Consider the following 22,006-nt stretch of genomic DNA (forward strand, 5'->3'; position numbering starts at 1 on the left):
TTGCTCTTAAAAATGTATATGTATGTTTCAATGTCTGCCATAAATATCAGTTAAGTAAAACACTTTCATAATGTAACCTTGTGCCTGTGGTATTTTAATTTTAAAAATAATCATCAGGTAAAAGTAAACTTTGAAAGGTCACAAGATTCGCTAGGCTAAGCTAAATTATAAAACATAAAAGTGAGGAAGAAATCCATTATCAATTATTAAGGTTTTATTTTTTTTAATTTTTTTAAAAGATTTTATTTATTTATTTGACAGACAGACAGCCAGAGAGAGAGGGAACACAAGCAGGGGGAGTGGGAGATGAAGAAGCAGGCTCCCAGCAGAGGAGCCTGATGTGGGGCTTGATCCCAGAACGCCGGGATCACACCCTGAGCTGAAGGCAGACGCTTAACGACTGTGCCACCCAGGTGCCCCCAATTATTAAGGTTTTAAAGTTAGGTTTGCTTTCACATAAGTAAGTTCTGCTTTTTCCAGATTGCTTCAATCTCTTATATAAAAAAACTCAAAACAGTGTATATGTGTTATAAATGTTAATTTTAAAAATATTTTATTTATTTGACAGCAAGTACAAGCAGGCCGAGTGGCAGGCAGAGGGAGAGGGAGAAGCAGACTCCCTGCTGAGCAGGGAGCCTGATGTGGGGCTCTATCCCAGGACCCTGAGACCAGGACCTAAGCCAAAGGCAGACGCTCAACTAACTGAGCCACCTAGGCACCCCTAAATGTTAATTTTTTTTAAAAAAAGGTTTACTTATTTGAGAGAGAGCGTGTGTGCGAGAGCAGGGAGGAGGGGCAGAAGGTAAACAGACTCCCTGCTGAGTGCGGAGCCTGACATGGGACTTGATCTCCCAGTCAAGCTGAAGCCAACAGTTGGATGCTCAGCCAACTGAGCCACCCAGGCAGCCCACAAATGTTAATTTTTATAATAAAATACAAATAGTATATTAAATGTACCTCTAAAATTATAAAACTTAATGAATTACCACAAAGAACACCAAGTCAAAAGGTGTTAATATGTCAATGGAGGATGAAAAAGAAAACTTTAGGCTGCCAATTTGTCACTTCATTTTACAGTGCTTCCTTCCTATCAGATTTCCCTGTCTACAAAGTTAATGATATTTTAGTATCAAAAGCAATTTATGATTACAATACCTTTGCTGCAAATACCATACTAAAGAGATTTTCCCCAAAGGAAAATACACAGTGGCATATAAAATAAACCCTTAAAAATGAGGACCAAAATCAAATCCATCAAAATCTATATTTACCATCTGACTCTGAAGTAGCTCGGATGATCAGATAACTGCTAGGTAAGGGCTGAGTTATAGATCCAACTGCTTCACCTTTTGGACCCTTAAAATAAATTAAAATAAAATAAATGGTATACCGTAAGTACTATGAAATCTCAACTTCATATTATCCACTATTACCTGTAACAATCTAACATAGGCATGGATTATAATCTAAAAGCAAACAAGCTTTAATCTCATGCTTCTTAAGAAAGCAGATGGTAAGTATTAATAAAAGTTTTCCTCTTCCAACAAATATACCTCCTTACAAGAAAACTGAACAACTTATAGCTATCATTAAACATCCCTACTTATTGTTCACATAGTAAAGAGAAACCTGCACTTAATTATACTAGACCAAATTTTAATTTAATAGAGAAATTTCCATCCCACAGATACTACTAAGATAAATAATATTAAATTTCTAGAGACCTAAAAAAAAAAAAGCTGGAAATATAGTTATAATTTACAAGAAAAAGAGAAATGAATTTTGACTAGGTCTAGGGAAAATCTCTATTTTACAACCATTGATATAATGGTTATAAAATACTTGTTATAAAATACCAATGAAAAAAGCTCATTTTATTTTTCCAGAAAGAAAGAGGAATTTTGTCGTTGTTGTTGGCCAGGGTTATTTGTTTTAGGAGTATACAACACCAAGAACTCTATAGTAATTAGTATCACCAAGGCTAAATTTAGGTGAACCCAGTTCTTCCCTGGAAAGAAAATCTGAGGATAGAACTAATAGTATAATTTTGACAGACAAAGCCTACTTTTAAGTTGCAAGATCAAAGAATAAAATGAATTTGAGAAGCATAAACATAAAGAAGATATAGATTCAACATGAAAAAGCAGAAAAAAATCAATATAATTTTAACAAATCCTGTAGTATCACTTGGGTGATATTTTCAAATAGCTTTATAATTTATTGCCCAGTTCCTACAACCAGCATAGAGTAGGATCTAGTCAGACTGCTTGGGTTTCGAGCTTGGTTCTGTGCTAGAAAAATTACTTAAGTAACTTCTGTAGGCCTCAATTTCTTTATCTGGGTAACAGGGAAAATTATAACCTCCTTAAAGGTATGAGAATTTTTAAAAGAGTCCACATAAAGTGCTCAAGAGTCCCAGATACAAAGTTAAGAACTGATAAATTCTACTTTTACCTTATCATAGATACTCTGAAGCTGTTTAAATAATATCCTAAGCATATTTTGCTTGTGGAGAATGTTCTGAAAATCATCTAATTGGACAAATTTCCCTCCCTCCCAACAATACTGGGAATTCAATAAATTTGACATTAAAAATCTTTTTTGATAATTTAAAAATTCATTATAATTCTTACAATTCCTAAGAGTAGCAGTAAAGAATAAATACTATACAGAAAACATTTTAAAAGTTGTTTTTTTCACTTGAGAATCACATGATATATAACTAACAGAGGTTCTTTGGGTTAAATTCTTTCCCTGTGGGAAGTGCCTAATCCCAGAATGGAACTAATTCTCTAATCCTAAATCTACTTCTGCTATGACTATAGGCTACTGAAATGAAGGTTAAAAGTCCAGGTATTTTATAGGCGTATGTATATTGCCTAATTAAGCAATACCAAAAGATATTTAAAAGCTGAGTTACTTTTGTTTAACCCTAAGTCTCAGTTAGGTGGCTTGCCTTAAAGAAGAACCTCTATACCCTTTATTCATGTATAACTGACCTTCTGAGAAACTAAAATAATGATTGCTTTGTAAAAATTTAAACTAAATCCACTTATTCCATTAGCATTTAGTGCATGTCTAATGTCTGTAGAACTCCTTGGTAGTTAATCAAATAAGGCATTCCTATTTTCTTTTATTTTTTATGATTTTATTTATTTATTTGACAGAGAAAGAGAGCACAAGCAGGGAGAAGAAGGGCAGGCAGAGGGAGAAGTGGGCTCCCTGCTGAGCAAGGAGCCTGATATGGGGCTGGATCCCAGGACCTTGGGATCATGACCTGAGCAGAAGGCAGACGCTTAACAGACTGAGCCACCCAGGTGCCCTGCATTACTATTTTCCTAAGTTTCTGCTTTTACACACAAGAGTGACCATGGTAATACTTTTTAGTTTTAAAACAAAGCTCCATCTTCAAAGAATGCTGAATCTCAAGAGTAAGTATGACTGCTTCTATTTATACCCTTCTTGTCACATATTTACATCACTATAGGAAAGACCACAAAAATAAATGGCAGCTCTGTTCTAGAGGATCTTATAATTTTGATGGAAACAAAAACACTCCCTATAAATATGATACACTATTACAAAGCAAAGTTAGTAATTGCAATAAAAAAAAACAGTACAAACTGAATCGCCACAGAGAAGACATTATAAGGTACAATAAAAATTTGAGAAATTTCCTGCAAAAATTTTAAATTTAGATCTTAAAGGTAAACAAAGCCTTCTGGTTCACAGTTCATTGTAGGTAGAGACAAAAAGAGGACTAATGCACTTGAAAACAGAAGCAAATTTGGAAGTCCTGGCAGGGGTCAGAAATCATTAGATTAATTGATTTTTATCTCCATTCTGAAACTCACAGGTTGTCATCTTTACCTTTTACCTACGTAACAAGTGCTTACTTACCTTCACTGCCCAAATAGACTGTTCCAAAGGATGAAAAAGTTTGAAACAAAAGCCATCCTTTTTTGATGGACGTTCAATGATTTCACAGGCATTCAGAAGGACTGTTCCTACCCACTGACCATTTTTTTGGGTTTTATAAATCAGTAGCACCCCGGGTTTCAAAACACACCACAACTTGGTCCAGCTCTTTAGAGTTCCACGAATCTACAGAAAGACAAGTTTATTTAGGAAAAAAAGCTCTTTTTCTCTTTTTGCTCCACAATATAAAACCTCAGTAATGGCAAACAGGATGTTTTAATCTAAAATTTCCACAAAATATACATTTTAAATTCAGTAGATTTTTTTTTTCCAGCTATTAGATGGTAAGCACTGCACACAAAGATAAAAATAGCGCGGTTCTTGCCTCTGAGGAACTTAAAGTCTAGCCAGAGACTACGTCAACAGTTTCAAAATAATGTGCCAAGTAGAATGGGTTTCCTAACCCACCCGGCCAGCTCAGGAGCCATTAAAATATACTTTCGTAGTACCAAGATTCTCCTCTTCTTAGCAACTACCATAATTTTATTTGTGGGAGTATAAGAAAATTCCACCTTTTTAAAAGATTTTTATTTATTTATTTGTCAGAGAGAGATAGAGAGAGAGAACAAGCAGGGGGAGCAGCAGGCACAGGCAGAAGAAGGCTCCCTGCTGAGCAGAGAGCCCAAGGTGGATCTTGATCCCAGGACCCTGGGATCATGACCTGAGCCCAAGGAAGCCGCTTAACCGACTGAGCCATACAGAGATCCCAAGATAATTCCACCTTTTAAGATTTTTCCCCCCTACCACTACATCAACAGTGCTGAAATCACTGCTAGCACAAACATCAGGCATTCCCTAAATATTCATTGAGTGGTAGGAAGAGGGGAGAACTCTCTTCCAACCCCTAAAATTACCTTCTCTAAGTTACCTTGTTCTTAGTAATTAGATAAAGTGTGCCATTTAAGTTCTTGGGGGAATTTTAAAAGACAGTTACCTGAATCTCTCCCTCTAGTCCCAAAATGTTCCTTGTCCCAGGACTTAATGTTATGTCAATAACAGGTCTATAACTGTTTTTTCCTATCAATTTCTATTTCTGTCATCCTTTAAAAATGTTTCTATGCAAGTCACTGAATTCACAACACTGAAAAGAACGCTAATATATTTAGAATAAAAACTAGGAATTATCTTCACTTTATTTCCTGTAAAACATCTGCTCTCTCAATGCACTTTTATGAATTATGAAATAAATATAGGACTCCCTAGCCCCTGAAACAGGCATACCACAGTAAGTGTAAATTAAAAAAAAAAAAAATAGTAAGGGGGAGTTTGGGGCCAGGAATGAAGAAAAGAGAAAATCTTTGAGAAAAGTATTTGTTTATATAAAAGAAATGGAAAAACAAGAAAAGCAAAAGGAAGAGTTATCTTAAGATAACATTCTGGATCTGGGACATATGACAATAGAACATGGATGGCAAATATCAGAATAAAGGTATGATTTAGAAAGTCAGCCAGGGGATGTGTTGGGGACTTTTAGGGGATTAGCTGCAGGAATCCAATGTCAGAAGACAAGAGGAAGAAGTTTAGTTCTGAAAAACCCAAGTGAGATGTGAAGCTTAAAGACTTTTAAGTAGAGTCAAAGTAAGTCAGAATGTGTTTTCTGTACAACACTGAAGAAGACCCTAGTACACCTGAACTAACAAGGAAACTTTCATTAGGCTCCCAGTTTAGTGAGAGAACTTCCACAAAAGATCTCCTAAGGATTTTATGTTGGAGGTTGTATCAACTTTTTGGGAGAGTGGAAAATGCTCAGGGCTGGGGTGATTTTTAGATTAATGCCAGGTACTAAAATTTCCTGGGAGATCATTCTTAAACTTAGCATTAGTCTGAGAGATTCCTACTAAATATTCTTCAGATAAGAATGAAAAAGAGGATAGTGGGGGATGATAAAAAAGGAAAGTAAGTGGAAATAACCAGAGGCCAAAATAAGGTATGGAAACAGCATGTTTTTCTGAAAATTAATCCTTTCCAAATGATAACTTTTATATTAACTTTGTTTCATATCTTCTCAATAAGATAGTTTGAACAGCAAAATATTTCTTTAAACTACATAATTCACACAAACCAAAAATTCTTTCAAAAAGAACTGCTATCCATATTTGATGTTATTTCAAGACAGACAACATTAAGTTTCCTTCTCCCCATTAAGACTGGAACATAGAACCTCTGGGATACAATTAATAGGTTACCAGTGAAAAACAATCATCCCAGGAGTTGTTTCTGTCTTGAAGGCTTCAGGTGCACTCTGGGCTTTCCTATTTCAGTAGGTAAACATCCAGCAATTCGAATTTAAACTTCAATACAAACTGACCTTCAACCAATCAGCCATAACAATAACAGAAGGATCTGTGATTGTACTGAGTAACTCCTTTGTGGCTCTTTTCTTTTCTTCTCGGTAATTTTTCTTTTGCACCTATTTTACAGAAATAATAGAAAAATTAAAAATTCATTAGAAACGGGCAATTTCTATCCAAATTTTTGAGGTCTATAATATGTAGACTGTAAGATTCTAAGCCTCTTTCAGAATTCTAGCATCTTAGGATAAAAGAACTTTTTTTTTTTAAGAGCTTGTAGGAGTTTTTAGAGGTTAGAATCCAGTTTTTCTGATCACTAGTTCTCTGTATCTTTTTGAAGAATTTTACCTTTTTTAAAAATTACATAATACTACATGCATCCAATCTCATGGTATGAATTTCCAGCAACACAAATAAAGCTAACAGCTGTCTTTATTATACCCTACCCTATTCCAATTCCCAGAATTGACCACTATTAACACTTTTGGAAAACACTATCCTTTTAGGCTTTTTCTATGTATACAACCTATAGAAATATATAGCTTTTGTGGTTTTGTTTTTTTAAACGTATTGTTTTTAAAAAAAGGTTCTCCCATTCAATATATTTTGGAGAATTTGCATGCCTACCTCACTCATTTAATTGCTATATAAGCTTCTCAGTATGAATAAAACAGTAAGAGTTAACTTTTACTGGACACATTCTGCATACCAGTTCCTGTTCTAAGCACTTTACCAGTACTACCTCATTTAATCTTCACAATAACCCCAGAAAGACAATTACTATCCTTCTTTTACAGATGAGAAAACTGAGGCACGAAGAGTAACTTGCCAAGGATCACACAGCTAGTAAGTCATGGAGGCACGATTCATCAAAGGCAGACTGGCTCAAAAAGACATGCTCTTAACCACCCATGCTATTACTGCTTCTATAATTTTTCTCAAGTTTTCTTACTGATGGAAATCCACTGTTATCAGCTTTTTCATATTACAAACAATGCTGCATTTGTTTGCAACTGGCAATTTTGCTCTTTCCTGATACTAAGATATAAATACTTAAGAAATCATAAAATGATATTAATTCATTTAAAATATCAAAGTTTTACCTTCATAAGTTACCTATGAGATAATCTGGGAAGGCTGCAGTGGATTAATATAGTCTTGTTATTATTTTGTTGTTATTATATGGATGGGAGAAGAGTGGTCTACCAGTGATACATTTCTTTTAGTTATAAAACCTTCCTAGTTGCACTTAATGACAAAAAGACTACATACACCTAACAAAATTTAAATAATTCTACAGCCAAAAAGCTTCAGACTTTTGGTCTCTATTAATATGCATATCTGAATAACAGTAGATTTAATATGGGATTGCAAATGCAAATGCATACAGGATCAGATATAAGAAAAAAGGGGTAAAATAGACCATGTAGGGATCAGAGTCAATTAGAAAGCATGTGTTTCTTAAGATCCAGGATCTGTGGCCATTCTGGAAGGCAAGCCCAAAGTGCATATTTCCTTTTTTTTTTTTTCATTTTTTAAAAAAAGATTTTATTTATTTATTTGACAGAGATAGGGACAGCCAGCGAGAGAGGGAACACAAGCAGGGGGAGTGGGAGAGGAAGAAGCAGGCTCATATCGGAGGAGCCTGATGTGGGGCTTGATCCCATAATGCCGGGATCACACCCTGAACCGAGGGCAGACGCCTAACCGCTGTGCCACCCAGGCGCCCCCCAAAGTGCATATTTCTTAAAGAGAGGTTGGAAAGCTGAACTTGTATTTGTTACCTCAAATTTTTAAAACATTGTATAAATCAAACAAATATATCTACCTGTGGGCCAAATTCACCCCACGACCCTGCAGTTAGTAAACCTGAATTTCAAAAAGCACCAGAGCTTCCCATTACACGTTCTACAACACAGTGATGTGCCTAACTAGGTACAACTGTGCAGAACTATCCAGTCCTCAGCCAAAGGAATGGCCAGTTGAGGCCTGAGACAGCACTGGACAGTCACCAAGCAGCCTCTTGACTCCAGTGTGCCATACAAATATTAACATTCTTTATGTGTGCCTCTCTGGATATTATTTTTCTTCAGGAGACACATATTTATCTTGTTAGCCTACTTACAAAAGCACATGCAAAGCATAATGTTATTTATGAAATAACTGTGGAAACTAACCTTGAGAGATTCTTTTTTTGTGAGCTTGCTTGAAGCAGAACTATCTTTCTCCGAGCCATTGTAAAGTTTAGATTCAGACTGAAATCACATAGAAATGAACAAAAGAGAAATAATAATTAAAATCTTCACTTATTCTACACATACAGCATATAAAAATTAATGTTAAAGCTATGTTTGTGAATTCTTCCCATTTATTGCTGTGATTTAGGCAAAAATAAATTTTCAAATGCCAGGTTTCCCTATATAGATACCTTTAGTTTAAAAGTTAATCCATGTTAAACTCACAAAAGCACAAAATAAACACTAATCAGGGGTATCTGGCTGGCTCAGATGCAATTCGTGATCTTGGGGTCATGACTTCAAGCCTTACGTTGGATGTAGAGATTACTAAAAAAAAAACCAAAACCAAACTTAAAAAAAAAAAAAAACCCTAATCAATAAATTAATCTACAATGTGAGGTTAAATAAGATCATTTGTAAATGTTTGCATTCTATTTTCCAGAATATTTCTAAGAAACACATGCAATGATTTATTCTTGAAAGTATCCAAAGCAATGTAATTTTTAACAGTTAAAATATTCCAAATCAACCAAGCCATGTGCATTCTAGCAAGTTACTGCACACATTGCCCTATTGCTACTTCTCCAATAGAAAGAAATATGTATATCTTCAGAAATTAGTATTAAAATACTATCTAATTTGTAGTGCTTAAAAACCAATATTCCTAGCATCTACTTCTTCCTACCTATCCAGTGACCCTAAAGTATTATTGCCTTAAACTGGTTTCCGGACTTTGCTTATACTTATTTTTATTTGATCTTCATTAGAACCTTGACAAATAGAGGCGCCTGGGTGGCTCAGTCAGTTAAGCATCTGACTCTTGATTTTGGCTCAGCTTATGATCTCAGGGTGTGAGATTGAGCCCCACATTGGGGTCTGCGCTTACTGGAGTTCATTTCTTTCCCTCTGCCCCTCCCCATAGGTGCACTCGCACTCTCTCTCCCTCTCTCAAATAAATATATCTTAAAAAAAAAAAAAAAGAACCTTAAAAATAGACATAACAAGTGGTTTTATCTCCATTTTACAAATCATGAAAGGGAGGCTCTGGAGGTTGATTTTCTAAACTAACAATAATATCACAGGGATTGGAATCTAGGTCTCCTAATCCAGCACTCTTTTGAAGAGACTACATGCTTTCACCAGAGTAAAAGAACATAAATGTGAAAACTGCTTCTATAAATCTTGGACAATAAAATTAAACACATTTAGTGTCCCGTGTCCTATGATTTTCATTTTTATCTATTGTTTTATCTATTGTTAGACATAGGAGAAGGTATTTAAAGTTCTTAGCATGACTCCTGGTGCCAAGAAAGTATATGGGGTTTAATCCAAATGGTGGCTTTCAAATGTTGACTGGCTAGACCTGCAAAGCACTAGGTGTGATTATAGATAACAAAACTTTGGGTTTGTTACAGATAACAAAACTCCCTCACTCAATTTGAAGAACCATGAAGGCAGGGACCATACTTATTTACCAATGAAACCCAGCTATCACCTGGGGAAAAGAAAGGGCTCACTAAATATCTGATGAATTAATAAAATGAAAATTAAACTAGCATTTCCAACTCATTTCTTTTATCTCTCTGAAAAAACACCTCTGCTACTTGGTAAAAAATATGGGTTATTATGGTGATGATGACAATAACTGGTTGCACTAGATAGAAGGGAACGACAAACTATGCTCAATGCAGAAGGTGGGGATTAACCCAATTAAATTTTTGTTAAGGTCACTCCTTTAAGAACTGAACTTGAAACATCATACTACTTACTCTCATGGCAATGGCACTGATCGTGATAACCAAAACAATTTTACAAAGTTGCTCAAGCCAAATGGTCTCTGTGTTCTCCTTGCCCCCGAAAACCTAAAAATGGCACAACTATTGTCAGAAGACTAGGATGATTTCTATTTCTCACAGCTTAATAGGAGAATGTGTAATGTACTTCTTAGACACTAATAAATGAAGAATAAATGCTAATGGAAATTAATGGCTGCTTATTCTTTACCAAGTACTTTTCTAAACACTTCAATGTGCACTACCTCATTTAATCCTCCAAGCAAACCTATGAGATAGTAATAGTATCTCCCTTTTGCTATTAAGAAAACCAAGACTAACCAATGAAAAAATAACTTCCCAAAGTCACAAAGCCAGTAAGTAGATGAGCTGGGATTTGTAACCTGGTCTACCTAATTCCCAGTCTCATGCTCTTAGCCATTTCACTGTAATGATTTCTCACCTTCTAAAACTATTCACACAATTTTAGCAGACTCAAATTTAAGATTTATCAACAGGAAATATGTTTCCCTGACAAGATCTGGCTCGGTGATTCCTAAAAGATTCTAGTATATAAGGCACCGGCAGGGCAGAAGAGGGTCACTTGAGCTTGGTAAATTTTAGAGAACACACATTTCAAGGAATCTTTGCCATTGTGTATAGCCAGTTTGGGGCGGGGCGGGGTGGGGGTGGGGAATCCACTGCCCAAGTTCTACAAGCTTTTTCAATACACTACACCTAAGTTTTCTGAATCTACAGGTTTCCTTTTAAATACCAAAACTCAAACTATTTTTGTTGGAAATATTTTACTAAACTAACTTGTCCTTCTTTTATAACCTTACTGAACACTATCTTAATGATGACCACAGGGTTTAATGTATAGTACTGTTTGTTTCTTCATTAAATGGCCTTAGAACGCTCAGTATGTTATGTTTTCTTTTTCCTTCTTTCTTTTCATCTCCTCCCCTGTAACTACTGTCCTCTTATGGGCTGTATGACTTCGAAGGTCATTCAATCTCTTTCAGTCTTAGTTTCTTTGTTTGTAAAATGAGGTTACTCCTATTAATTTGTAGGGTTGCTTTGAGGATTAAATGAGGTAGTGTGCATGATGTGTTTAACATACTACTTGGTATATATTGTGTTTCAGGTTTGTGACTATCAGGTTTGTGACTATGCTGTCAAAAATCTGACCTTTAAATAAATGGAACATTAACATATAAGAATACTTTCCTCTTGGTTTGAAAACTATAAAATACTACAGATATAAGGGAAAATAATAATAATAATAATGTTAATATGACTAGGTCAGATATCCTGATTTGGAAGGGTTTTTTAAATGTCCAGGTAAATATGTTTTTTACTGCAAGCGATAGACATTTAGCATCCCTATAGAAAAGCAGATTTGCGTACAGCTGGAGAATCAAGTCAATAAATAGATCTGGGCTCAAAAACCACCATCCTTGTAATATAGGATTACTTTTATCCCACTAGACACAGTACCCATGCTGGTAATTCCTTTTGTTGGGATGGACTACTAAAAATTCATTTAAAATGCTAACAGCAAGATGGGATGGATTTGATTAACTGACTTTTCCAATTCACTCATTTATAGGATGCATGAGAAATAGAAACTGCCTTTATTTTTTAAAAATGGGGGGAGTATATTCCATTGTGCTTACTGGTCTTAATCATGTATTTTAAGAAATAATCCCAAATCCTATGACCAAAATGGCAGTATTAATACTTTTTGCATCAAATTCAGAAAAATATAAAGTTAAAATTATGATGGTCTCAGTTATGCACGCTGATTACAGAAGGAATAACAAAACGTTTCCTGAAGTTACGTAAGTAGGGTTAAAATGTTAAGAATTCCATGAGAATGTGGTTTAATGATAAATGTATAAATTTTAGGATTGTTGTGAAAAACAAGAGTGGGTGATGTGTTAAAATATTTAAAGATAAACGTGACTATGCATCTCTTAAGCTAACAGAATAAACAAGGATTAAATCTAAGTTAAGATAAAATCAATAGGTTTCAACTGTTGGAAAATATCAGTATTTAAGTACAATTTTACTTACACTAGTTACCATGTTAAGAATCCCACTCATTCACTGTAATCCCCGCCCCCCCCTTTTTAAAATAAGCACTGTATCCAATGTAGGGCCTGAACTCATGACCCCACGATTAAGAGTCACATGCTCGACCAACTGAGCCAGCCAGGTTTCCTCACCGTAATTCTTATTCAAAGAAAGAAGATGAATTCTCAAATACCTACTACTCTGTTAGGTACTCGGAGTATCACAATCTGGGATGTGGATCTTATCTCCTTTGTACAGATAAGAAAACTGAAGCCATTCTGAATCCCAGCTTTACCACTCTGACCCTGATTTAATTTCTCTAAGCTTCAGTTTGTTCACTTAGAAAATGGAGCCAATAATACCTACCACCTTCTAGTATTGTTAGGAGAGTTAAGGCGACACATAGTAAGCTCTTAATACAAAACAGCTATTAATATCACTGTAATTAGTATCTAAGAAGTCAAAGGTAATGTATATGAATCAAGATTCAAACTTGCTTTTTTTTTTTTACTTTAAAGCAGTGCTGTCCAGAAGAACTTTCTGAATGACAAAAATGCCATATGTGGCTACTGAGTACTTGAGATGTGGCTAGTATAACTGAGGAACTAAACTTTTTTTTTTTTTAAAGATTTTATTTATTTATTTGACAGAGATAGAGACAGCCAGTGAGAGAGGGAACACAAGCAGGGGGAGTGGGAGAGGAAGAAGCAGGCTCCCAGAGGAGGAGCCTGATGTGGGGCTCGATCCCAGAACGCCGGGATCATGCCCTGAGCCGAAGGCAGACGCCTCAATGACTGCGCCACCCAGGCGCCCCGAGGAACTAAACTTCTAATTTCATTTGATTTTAGTTAATTTAAACTTAAAGAGTCAAATAAAATTGGTGCTATTAAAGGCACAGTTCTGAAGCCTATATTTTTCTTTTCATTAATCCACCCTGTTTCATTAAGGTATGTAAAATTTCTTTTCAGGCTCCCTGCTCTCCCACTTCCCCTCCCTCCAATTTAGAGACTACTTATAAGTGGCTGTGATATATAAGTGTGGGGGTTAAGTATTTGGACTTCTGAGTAGGAATACTGTACTACCACATGTTCACCAATTCTGGTATTAACTGCTTGAAAATGGGTTTTTAAAAGTTCTATAAATTTCATTATATTTCTAGCTATTAAAGACTCAAGATAAATGATTTTCTCTTTAATTACACATCTCATAAAATGATCAAGGAATTTCTTACTTGTATGTTTTATATATATATACACACATATATATACACACATACACACACACACATGTATATATACATACATACACACAAGGTACTATTAAACTATCCTAAGTACTTTTACACATATGATAGATATTTAAGTAATGAATACTCGAAAAGTGTGGATAAAATTTGGTAAAATTATACATTAAAAAAAATCATGGACTCTTCTCAACCATTGCCATGAATGGAAACAAAAATGTAGGGTTTTTTCATGTTCTGTTCATCACACATATGCCCAACTTCTATTTTGCTAAGAAAGAGGTGTTTCATCGCATAATGGTTTCTTTCCCACAGTGGAATGCCACAACTGCTACCATAAGGACAGCTAGAGACTAGTAGCTGTGGCAGAAAAAATAATGGGTAGTAGCTCTCAGTAGCTGAGAACAGCAGAGAATTTACTAGCTTAAGAAACAGATTTTCTGACAGTCACTGAAGTTTGATTCCACAAAAAGCTTCTTCTATTGAACCTGACCTGAAAGAACAGTCAGAAGTCAAATCCTTAACAAATTATAGCAAATCTAGTGAATTATAAACCCATAGGAAAACCAATGTATTACATGTTTCTTACATTTGAATATATACTCTTAAAAAGTTCTCAACAGTAAAAATATGTACAAGTATTCCAATTTGAGAATTACTAATTTAGGAAACTGTATCTTATTCTAAGAACATGTCTTTCAATTGCAGGCTATTACTGCAAGAGACCTTTGGCCTTTAACAGTAAAATATATGTATTTTGATTGTCATTCAAATAAACTCAAAACTCTTAAGACTTAAAAACAAACAATAAATCCTGAGAACTTCTCTGAATGGAACTCTTAGTCTGAGAAGTACTACAATAGCAGACATATCAGAAACAATGTCATTCTGGAGAGAACACACTGGTTACCAATAGGCTGTATTTCCAAGTAACCAACAGGACTGACATAACCCAGGGAACTTTTCTTTTTTCATATATACTGCATGATTTAGATATACCAACATAAAAACATCCCATAAAAATCTGACAGAATTTTGTTAGTTCTTCTTCTTAGATATTAGAAAAATGCCATAGTCATGTATGTGGGGACAACACTTGCTTACCTTGCTCTTTGACATAGAAAGTGAAGATTCATCTTTATTTTGAGAAATGTCTTCCTTTCCTCTTTCAAAACCTTTAAAAAACATTGTTATTATTTCAGTATTACTATATAGTATACAGACATGAAGAAGCAAATGCATGTAAGTCATCCAATTTCAAATATACGTTATATTTGATGTATACTGGTACAAAAAGCCTAGACTAAACATACAGTGTTACACTATTATAGTTTAAAAGATTTCTAAGGGATCAATACGTAATACAATAACCCTTTAGAACAGATTAAGGCTTACACAAGCAATGAAGTCTTTTCCTGTACCCATCAACATCAAGCTAAATACCTCTTTTCTGTGCCCTTAGAGCACTTTGCATGAACTCAGGCTTCCTGGAGCTTTTATTCTAGTGACCTCCTTTTCTTTTTTCTTTTTTTTTTTTTTTTAAGATTTATTTATTTATTTTGAGAGAGAGAGAGAGAGAGAGAGAGAGAGAAAGAGAAGCAGACTTCCCCAAGTGCAGTGCCCGACGTGGTCGGGGTTCCATCTCAGGACCCTGAGATCAAGACCTGAGCTGAAACCAAGGGTTGGTTGGTGCCCCTCTAGTGAGCTCTTTTCTAATGAAGAATTCCAACTGAAAGAACCAACCCAGCATACTTTTTTTTTTTTAAAGATTTTATTTATTTATTTGACAGAGAGAGAGACAGCCAGCAAGAGAGGGAACACAAGCAGGGGAAGTGGGAGAGGAAGAAGCAGGCTCACAGCGGAGGAGCCTGATGTGGGGCTCAATCCCATAACGCAGGGATCACGCCCTGAGCCGAAGGCAGACGCTTAACCGCTATGCCACCCAGGCGCCCCCCAGCATACTTTTAACACCTCTTGCCAAATCGGAAACAATTCTAGAATTGGTGATAAAAGACGAGAGAAAATAAATCTAGACTGAGGGACAGACTTAAAAAAAAACCTAACAATGTGCACTGTGAGAATTAAAAGAGGATCCATTAGAAAGCATCTAGCATAGTATTTTCCACATAGTATACATTCCATTCACGTTGACTCTTAAGATGATCATGGCACTATTGTATACAAATTCTAAAACGATGCATCTAAAATACATGAATGCACTGGGATGAACATGCATAGATCCCTGCAATCATGTAACACATTAACATTAACACTATGTCAAAAGCAATTAACAGACTGTTAATTAGGAGTACAATTAGAGAAATGTTAATACTGAAATTTGTGTGCATGTATAAAAGGAGCAGTACTCAATTTAAAGATGTTCCTTCTACTTCTGAGGGCAAGTATTATGAACTCTTCCCTATAATTATTTGTTCTAAGTCCAATAAAAGCTTATATTAAAAATATATACATGATTATTCATTAAGCAGCACTTAAAAAATCATCAGTAGCACCAGTGCCTAAAGCATTTAAAAACCACTTCTAACATATTAATTATACCATTTTTCTGTTTGGCTTATATTAGCTAAAAACAAATCCATTCCAATTTCCTAATCCAGAGATTTTATTGAATTGTTTTCTGTTATATGAAGAAGGTATCTCCCCCACCCCCCAACTCTGGTAAGGAGGATCACTCAATCCCAATACTAGGGGGAAACAAAACTATTTCATAAATGCAACATTAAATTTTAAATAACCTACCAAAATTTTAGACAATTTTAGACTTTAGTATAAAGCAAACCAAAGTTACTTAATTCAGTTTAAAAAATTCTAAAATATTTATTCAGAGTAGTAACATTTTATAATTAAGTAATTCTTTTTTAAGATATATTTATTTTAGAGAGAGAGAGAGCCTGAACATGGGGGATGGGGTGCAGATGGTGAGGGAGAGATATATATATATATTTTTTAAAGATTTTATTTATTTATTTGACAGAGAGCGAGCGAGTAAGCACAAGCAGGGGGAGTGGCAGAGAAGAAGGAGAAGCAGGCTCCCTACCAAGCAGGGAGACTGATTTGGGGCTTGATCCCAGAACTCTGGGATCATGACCTGAGCTGAAGGCAGATGCTTAACCAACTGAGCCACCCAGGCGCCCCTATAAAAGTAATTCTTAATATTAATGAATTATTATTTTCTACCATGTGTGGGGATTCAAAATTACTTTAAAATTACTCCTGTATTTTTTTAAAGTGGTATTTATAGACAAAAATCTGAAGCCTATAACACATTATTGACTATTAATAATGCAGAGCAGTGTCAGATCATGACTTTTTACCAAGTTTGCTTGTTAGTGATTCTAGGTAGTAAATTGTCTTCCTACTATCCTCCCCTCTGCCTCAATGATACAGAAACCTATATCACCATCAAAATGCCTAAAATTAAAGGGATACTACCTTCCAAGTATAGATGAGAATGTGCAGCAATTGGAACTCTATTCACCACTGGTGGAGAGTATAATGGGGTATAACCACATTGGAAAACCATTTGAAAGTATGTACTAAAGCGGAATTTATGGGTATTCTAACAATAAACAATTTAATCCTAGATATACCCGACAGAAATGGTTGTGTATATCCATCAAAGTAAGATACAAAAATGTTCATAGGTGCTTTATCCATAATAGCCAAAGTCTGAAGCCAACTCAAATGGTTATTAAGAGTTGAATGAATGAACATATTTGCACAATGGAATGTTATACAGCAATGTAGTAGTAATTAAAAGAACCAATTACTACTACAGAAAACAACAGACACAATATTGAGTGAAAAAAGCCATGTCTTTCCATTAAAAAAAAAAAAAGCACATACTGTATGACTTCATTTATATACAGTTCAGGAACTGGCAAACCTAATCTATAAGGTTAGAGGTTGTTATGATGGTTTACCTTTGTTGTAGAAGGAATTGACTGGGAGGGGCAAGAGGCAGTCTTCTGTGGATTTGGGAAGTGGTTACATGGTCTATATATAACTTAAAATTCAAAAAGTTGTGCATTTAACTCTATGTAAGTTATGCCTCAATAAAAAAATAAAAACTCAGATAGACTTCTCTATTCATTCACTTTATTAGACCTCTCCTGCTTTGACATCCTTCCTCACTTAGAACATCCTTTGACACCCATCCTTTCACTTATTTTGCACCTGGCTAATTCTGATTAATTTATCAATAACAATTAACATAATAATATTAATGAAAACAATAAAGGAACCAATATCCATTTGTAAGAACACTTGTGATTATGACACTATGTTAGACGCTTTACTTAATAATAATCTTTAAAATAACACCACACAAAAGCCACAAGAATTAACTATAATTTATATAATTGAAAAAACCAAGGTTCACAGAAATTAACTTGACTAATGTCAGTAAGTAAAAGTCTCAGAACTGATTCAAATTTAGGTCTAACTTTAAAATTCATGCTATTTTTAGATTGCTAGGTGCCTTTTAAGACCCAAGGCCACCTCTTCTGGGTGGCCTTGCTCTGATCGTGTAGGCATAGTTAGCTCTCTCCTTCTCTGATATATATAGTATTTCATAGATATTTGTACTACCCTATTTATCACAATATACTTCAATTATTTGTTTTCATGTTCATATTTCTTAATTGACTGTGAATTCCTGAAAAGAAAGCTCTAATCCTTATTCACCCTTTCAAACATAAAAATTTCATAATTTGAGCCAAAAATTAACAAAACTGGACTCCACTGTTATTTGTAATTATTTTATTAAATATGTAAAATAAAGAACAGCTTCAGAAAATGCATAAAATACAAATGTATAATTTAACGTATACAGTGAATACTGGCATAACCACCACCCAAATAAAAAAACAAAGAAATGTCAAAATCCCATAAGATCCTCCCCACTTCCTAGGACCATTCTTGATCACAATCTAATCTTCTCCTCAAAGGCAACTATCTTGACTTTTGTAAACATTCTTTACCAGCCTGTCAAGCAGGAATTTCATTCATTTTCATTGGGGATTAGAATCTCATTGCATGACTATACCACTATTTATTCATTTACTGTAGATAAACATTTGGGTTGTTCCTAATTTATCCCTCTTATGAACAATGGTGCCACAAATATTCTTGAAAGTGTATCCTACACACACACACACACACACACATTATATGCACACACCTGTGAGTTTCTCTAAATTCTAGAAGAATTTCTGGGTTACAGTATATGTGTATCTTCAACTTTAAGGATACCAAATTGTTTATTTTTCTACTAATAGTGTGTAAGAGTTCTCCTTTCTCCATATCCATGGTAACATCAATATTGACAAATTTTTAATATTTTTGCTAATCTGTGGGGTGTGTATATCAATGGTATAATGAGGTTCTAGTTTGTGTGGTCCTGACTATTAACGATGTTTGAGCACTTTCTCATGTTAATTAGCCATTTTAACTTTCTCTTTGTGAAGGACCTCCTCAGATCCTTTGTGCCTTTTTTTTCCCTAAAGATTTATTTATTTGAGAGAGTGCACATATGCATATGCTTGTGCACCCAGAGGGAGGGGCAGAGGGAGAGAATCTTCAAGCGGCTCACCACCGAGTGTAGAGCCTGAGAAGGGGCTCAATCTCCACGACCCATGATGTCATGACCTGAGCCAAAACCAACAGTCAGATACTTCACTAACTGAGCCACCCAAGTGCCCCAATCCTTTGTGCATTTAAAATCTATATCTATATCTAGTCTATCTTTTTCTTATTGATTTATATAGGAATTCTTGATGTATTCCAGATACTGGTCCTTTGCAAGCTGTATGTTACAAATAACTCCCTATTCTTGTCTTTTTATACCTGCATTTTTTAAATAAACCACTCTTAATTTTAAGGTAGTCGAATTTAGCCATCTCATTCTTTAATGGTTAGTGCTTTTTGGTCTTAAGAAAGTCTTTCCTAAATCTGTGGTCATAAAAATATTTTTAAGTAGTGTAGTAATACACAGAGTTTACTTCCTCCTACTAACCCAATGGAATATTATCCCCAAATAACATCGTGTCCCTAACTTCTAATTTGTTAACAGAATACAAGTGCTATCATCATTGACAAAGTATCTTTTTCATGTACTTCCATAATAAATTTGGTCCAACGATGTTTAGATATAATAAACAAGCTTTATGCTGCTTCAGTCTTGCTAAAATGAGATTATACATACATTATCTACAAATGCAGATTTAACAGATATTTATAAAATATAGCTATATTAATATTAACTATACTGAACACAGCCAAGAATCAAGAAATTGGACTAAAGAAAAAAAAACCTCTGAGAAGTCAAACTATACTAAAAAGAAACCTATTTGTGCACTAAAGCTCACACAGTTTGTCCATAAGTGATTTATTTGCTCAAATTTTATTTACTCCAATTTTCTGGTACTATTCTAGAGATTGGTCCAATAAGCCTATCTAGAAGTTATACCTGAGGTTGGGGTAAGAAACAGATAAGCAGACATGAACTTAAAAAAAAAAATGCACTATGGTGTTACTGGAAAATACATGGGCAGGTGGTATCATTTCGACATTATAGCTCATCATAAAGAAAAAGGCCATACCAGTATATTTCTTAAGGTAGAAGTGACAAAAAGTAATTTTTTTCTAAGGAAACTAAAATGAAAAGAAAGTAATGTTCAAAGTAGTAAGGCAAAATGATCTCTCAATATCACTAATGTAGAACCTCTCCTCTAATAATGTCAAGTAAAAACAAATGTATCTAAAAAATTTTTTCAGTACAATGGAAGGTCCCAGAAGAAATATATGTTTTATTTTTTAACTGGAAAAACAACAACATAAAAGCCACTTCTTTCAAGTACCTAATTTCATTCTATTTCTTACCTGACAAAATGCAACATATTTTAAAGAGCTTTCTTTCATGGCTGTTTGCAGTACAACTGTTGGTTGTAAAAAGGGGAATATGGAAGCATCCCTATGAATATGATTTTATCAAGAATTAGAAAACAAAGCCAACCATTTACTTTTCCATTCAAATAAATCAATCCAGGGTAACCTTCAATATATTCTTTGACAAGATAAACTGACAATTCTGCCTTTAGTTACCTAATTAAGTAAATACCAAACTTCTAAAAAGTGAAGTTTTCTGTTTGGTAGAGTCACATGATTATTCTTTAATATTAAGTAGACTCACTATATGAAAGTCAGCAAACACTTGCTATCAAGCTTGCTAGCTTAAAAAATGAAATACAGAGACACAGAAATAGAACTAAGTCACACTGTAAAAGCAAACAGAGTATTTAACAACTTTAAAAAATTTCAGTATGTTGTATTTTCAAAGCTACTTCTGAACAAAGCCAAAAACTAAAATGTACACCATTTTGAGAACATAAGAAGCATGACGGTAACCATGCTATACTGAGAAGATGAAATACAGATTATGAATGCTGTTTATAGCTTGTGCTACTTAGGCAACAGTTCAGGACTATGGTATCCGATTCTTTTTTGAAACACTATCAGAAAAGAAAATGTAATCAGTGAATTTATAATAATTTATTTAATTGTTCAGGTAGCACCTTCTATAAGGTGTTTCACTATCTCAAAATAATGCATATACCACCTATCAGCATGAATATTCACAAAAAGCCAAGAATAAATGTTAGTGTGAAAGCAGAAAACATAATTCAAATTTAACAAAATGTGTCAGAAAAATCTATAGATGGTTAAAGCAAGCACCAGTTTCAGTGATTTCTTTGCCATGAGTATTAAAAGAATACTTTCATTTTAAAAGAAGAAATATAACCTCAAAAGAGTAGACCAAATTATGTTGCAATTTAAAATTTTGAATGGAAAACAGATTTTAAAATATTTTAAAATATATATCCAAATATTTGCTCTAATAAATCTTTTTCATACAATTAAATTTAAGATATACTTCTATTAACTATTTCATTAACTATTAATGTCTAAATCATAGCTGTCAAATGCTTAATTTCATTTTAAAGATGTTATCTTAAAAATAACAATTTCTTAGCACAAACTAATTATACAAAGACACATCTAACAACAAGAAGGCTATTTCAAAAATTATACTTGGACAGAAAACTTCACTTTAGTCAGGACCTGAACTACTAAAGCTTAAACTAAACATCAATTTTAACATAGTTACTGTTCGGCAGAAAACAGCCAAACAAGTATCAATATTAAATATCCGGATTCCATTTGCAAAAACCGAATTGATTTGCTTATTTATAGAATTTTACATTTATCTCAAGTTCAGAAAAGGTTTTAATTTTATCAGAGAGTCATAATATTTATTTCTATGATTAAAGCAAAAATTCATGCTATCAGCAATGCAAGATTTGTAATTCACTGAATCACTAGTTC

General features: G+C 34.3%; 1 protein-coding gene and 1 non-coding gene across 11 annotated transcripts in view; both read right to left on the reverse strand.

Moving 5' to 3' along the window:
• The window catches only part of OSBPL8 (oxysterol binding protein like 8), a 157,679-nt gene that overhangs the window by 35,052 nt on the left and 100,621 nt on the right, over positions 1 to 22,006 (reverse strand). For all 10 annotated transcript variants that reach the window (XM_040637284.1, XM_040637282.1, XM_040637283.1 and 7 more), the window contains 5 exons: positions 14,705 to 14,775; positions 8,447 to 8,524; positions 6,287 to 6,388; positions 3,901 to 4,104; positions 1,272 to 1,356 (listed from right to left, as the gene is read on the reverse strand). In XM_040637284.1, coding sequence (XP_040493218.1) covers positions 1,272 to 1,356; positions 3,901 to 4,104; positions 6,287 to 6,388; positions 8,447 to 8,524; positions 14,705 to 14,775 — 540 coding nt within the window. The remainder of the gene's footprint in view (positions 1 to 1,271; positions 1,357 to 3,900; positions 4,105 to 6,286; positions 6,389 to 8,446; positions 8,525 to 14,704; positions 14,776 to 22,006) is intronic.
• LOC121104513 lies at positions 13,836 to 13,968 on the reverse strand. Its single transcript, XR_005836833.1, has one exon. It is a non-coding gene; the product is annotated as a small nucleolar RNA SNORA41 (small nucleolar RNA).

The sequence above is a fragment of the Ursus maritimus genome, unplaced genomic scaffold, assembly GCF_017311325.1.
Source record: "Ursus maritimus isolate PB19 unplaced genomic scaffold, ASM1731132v1 scaffold_21, whole genome shotgun sequence".
Classification (NCBI taxonomy): Eukaryota; Metazoa; Chordata; class Mammalia; order Carnivora; family Ursidae; genus Ursus; species Ursus maritimus.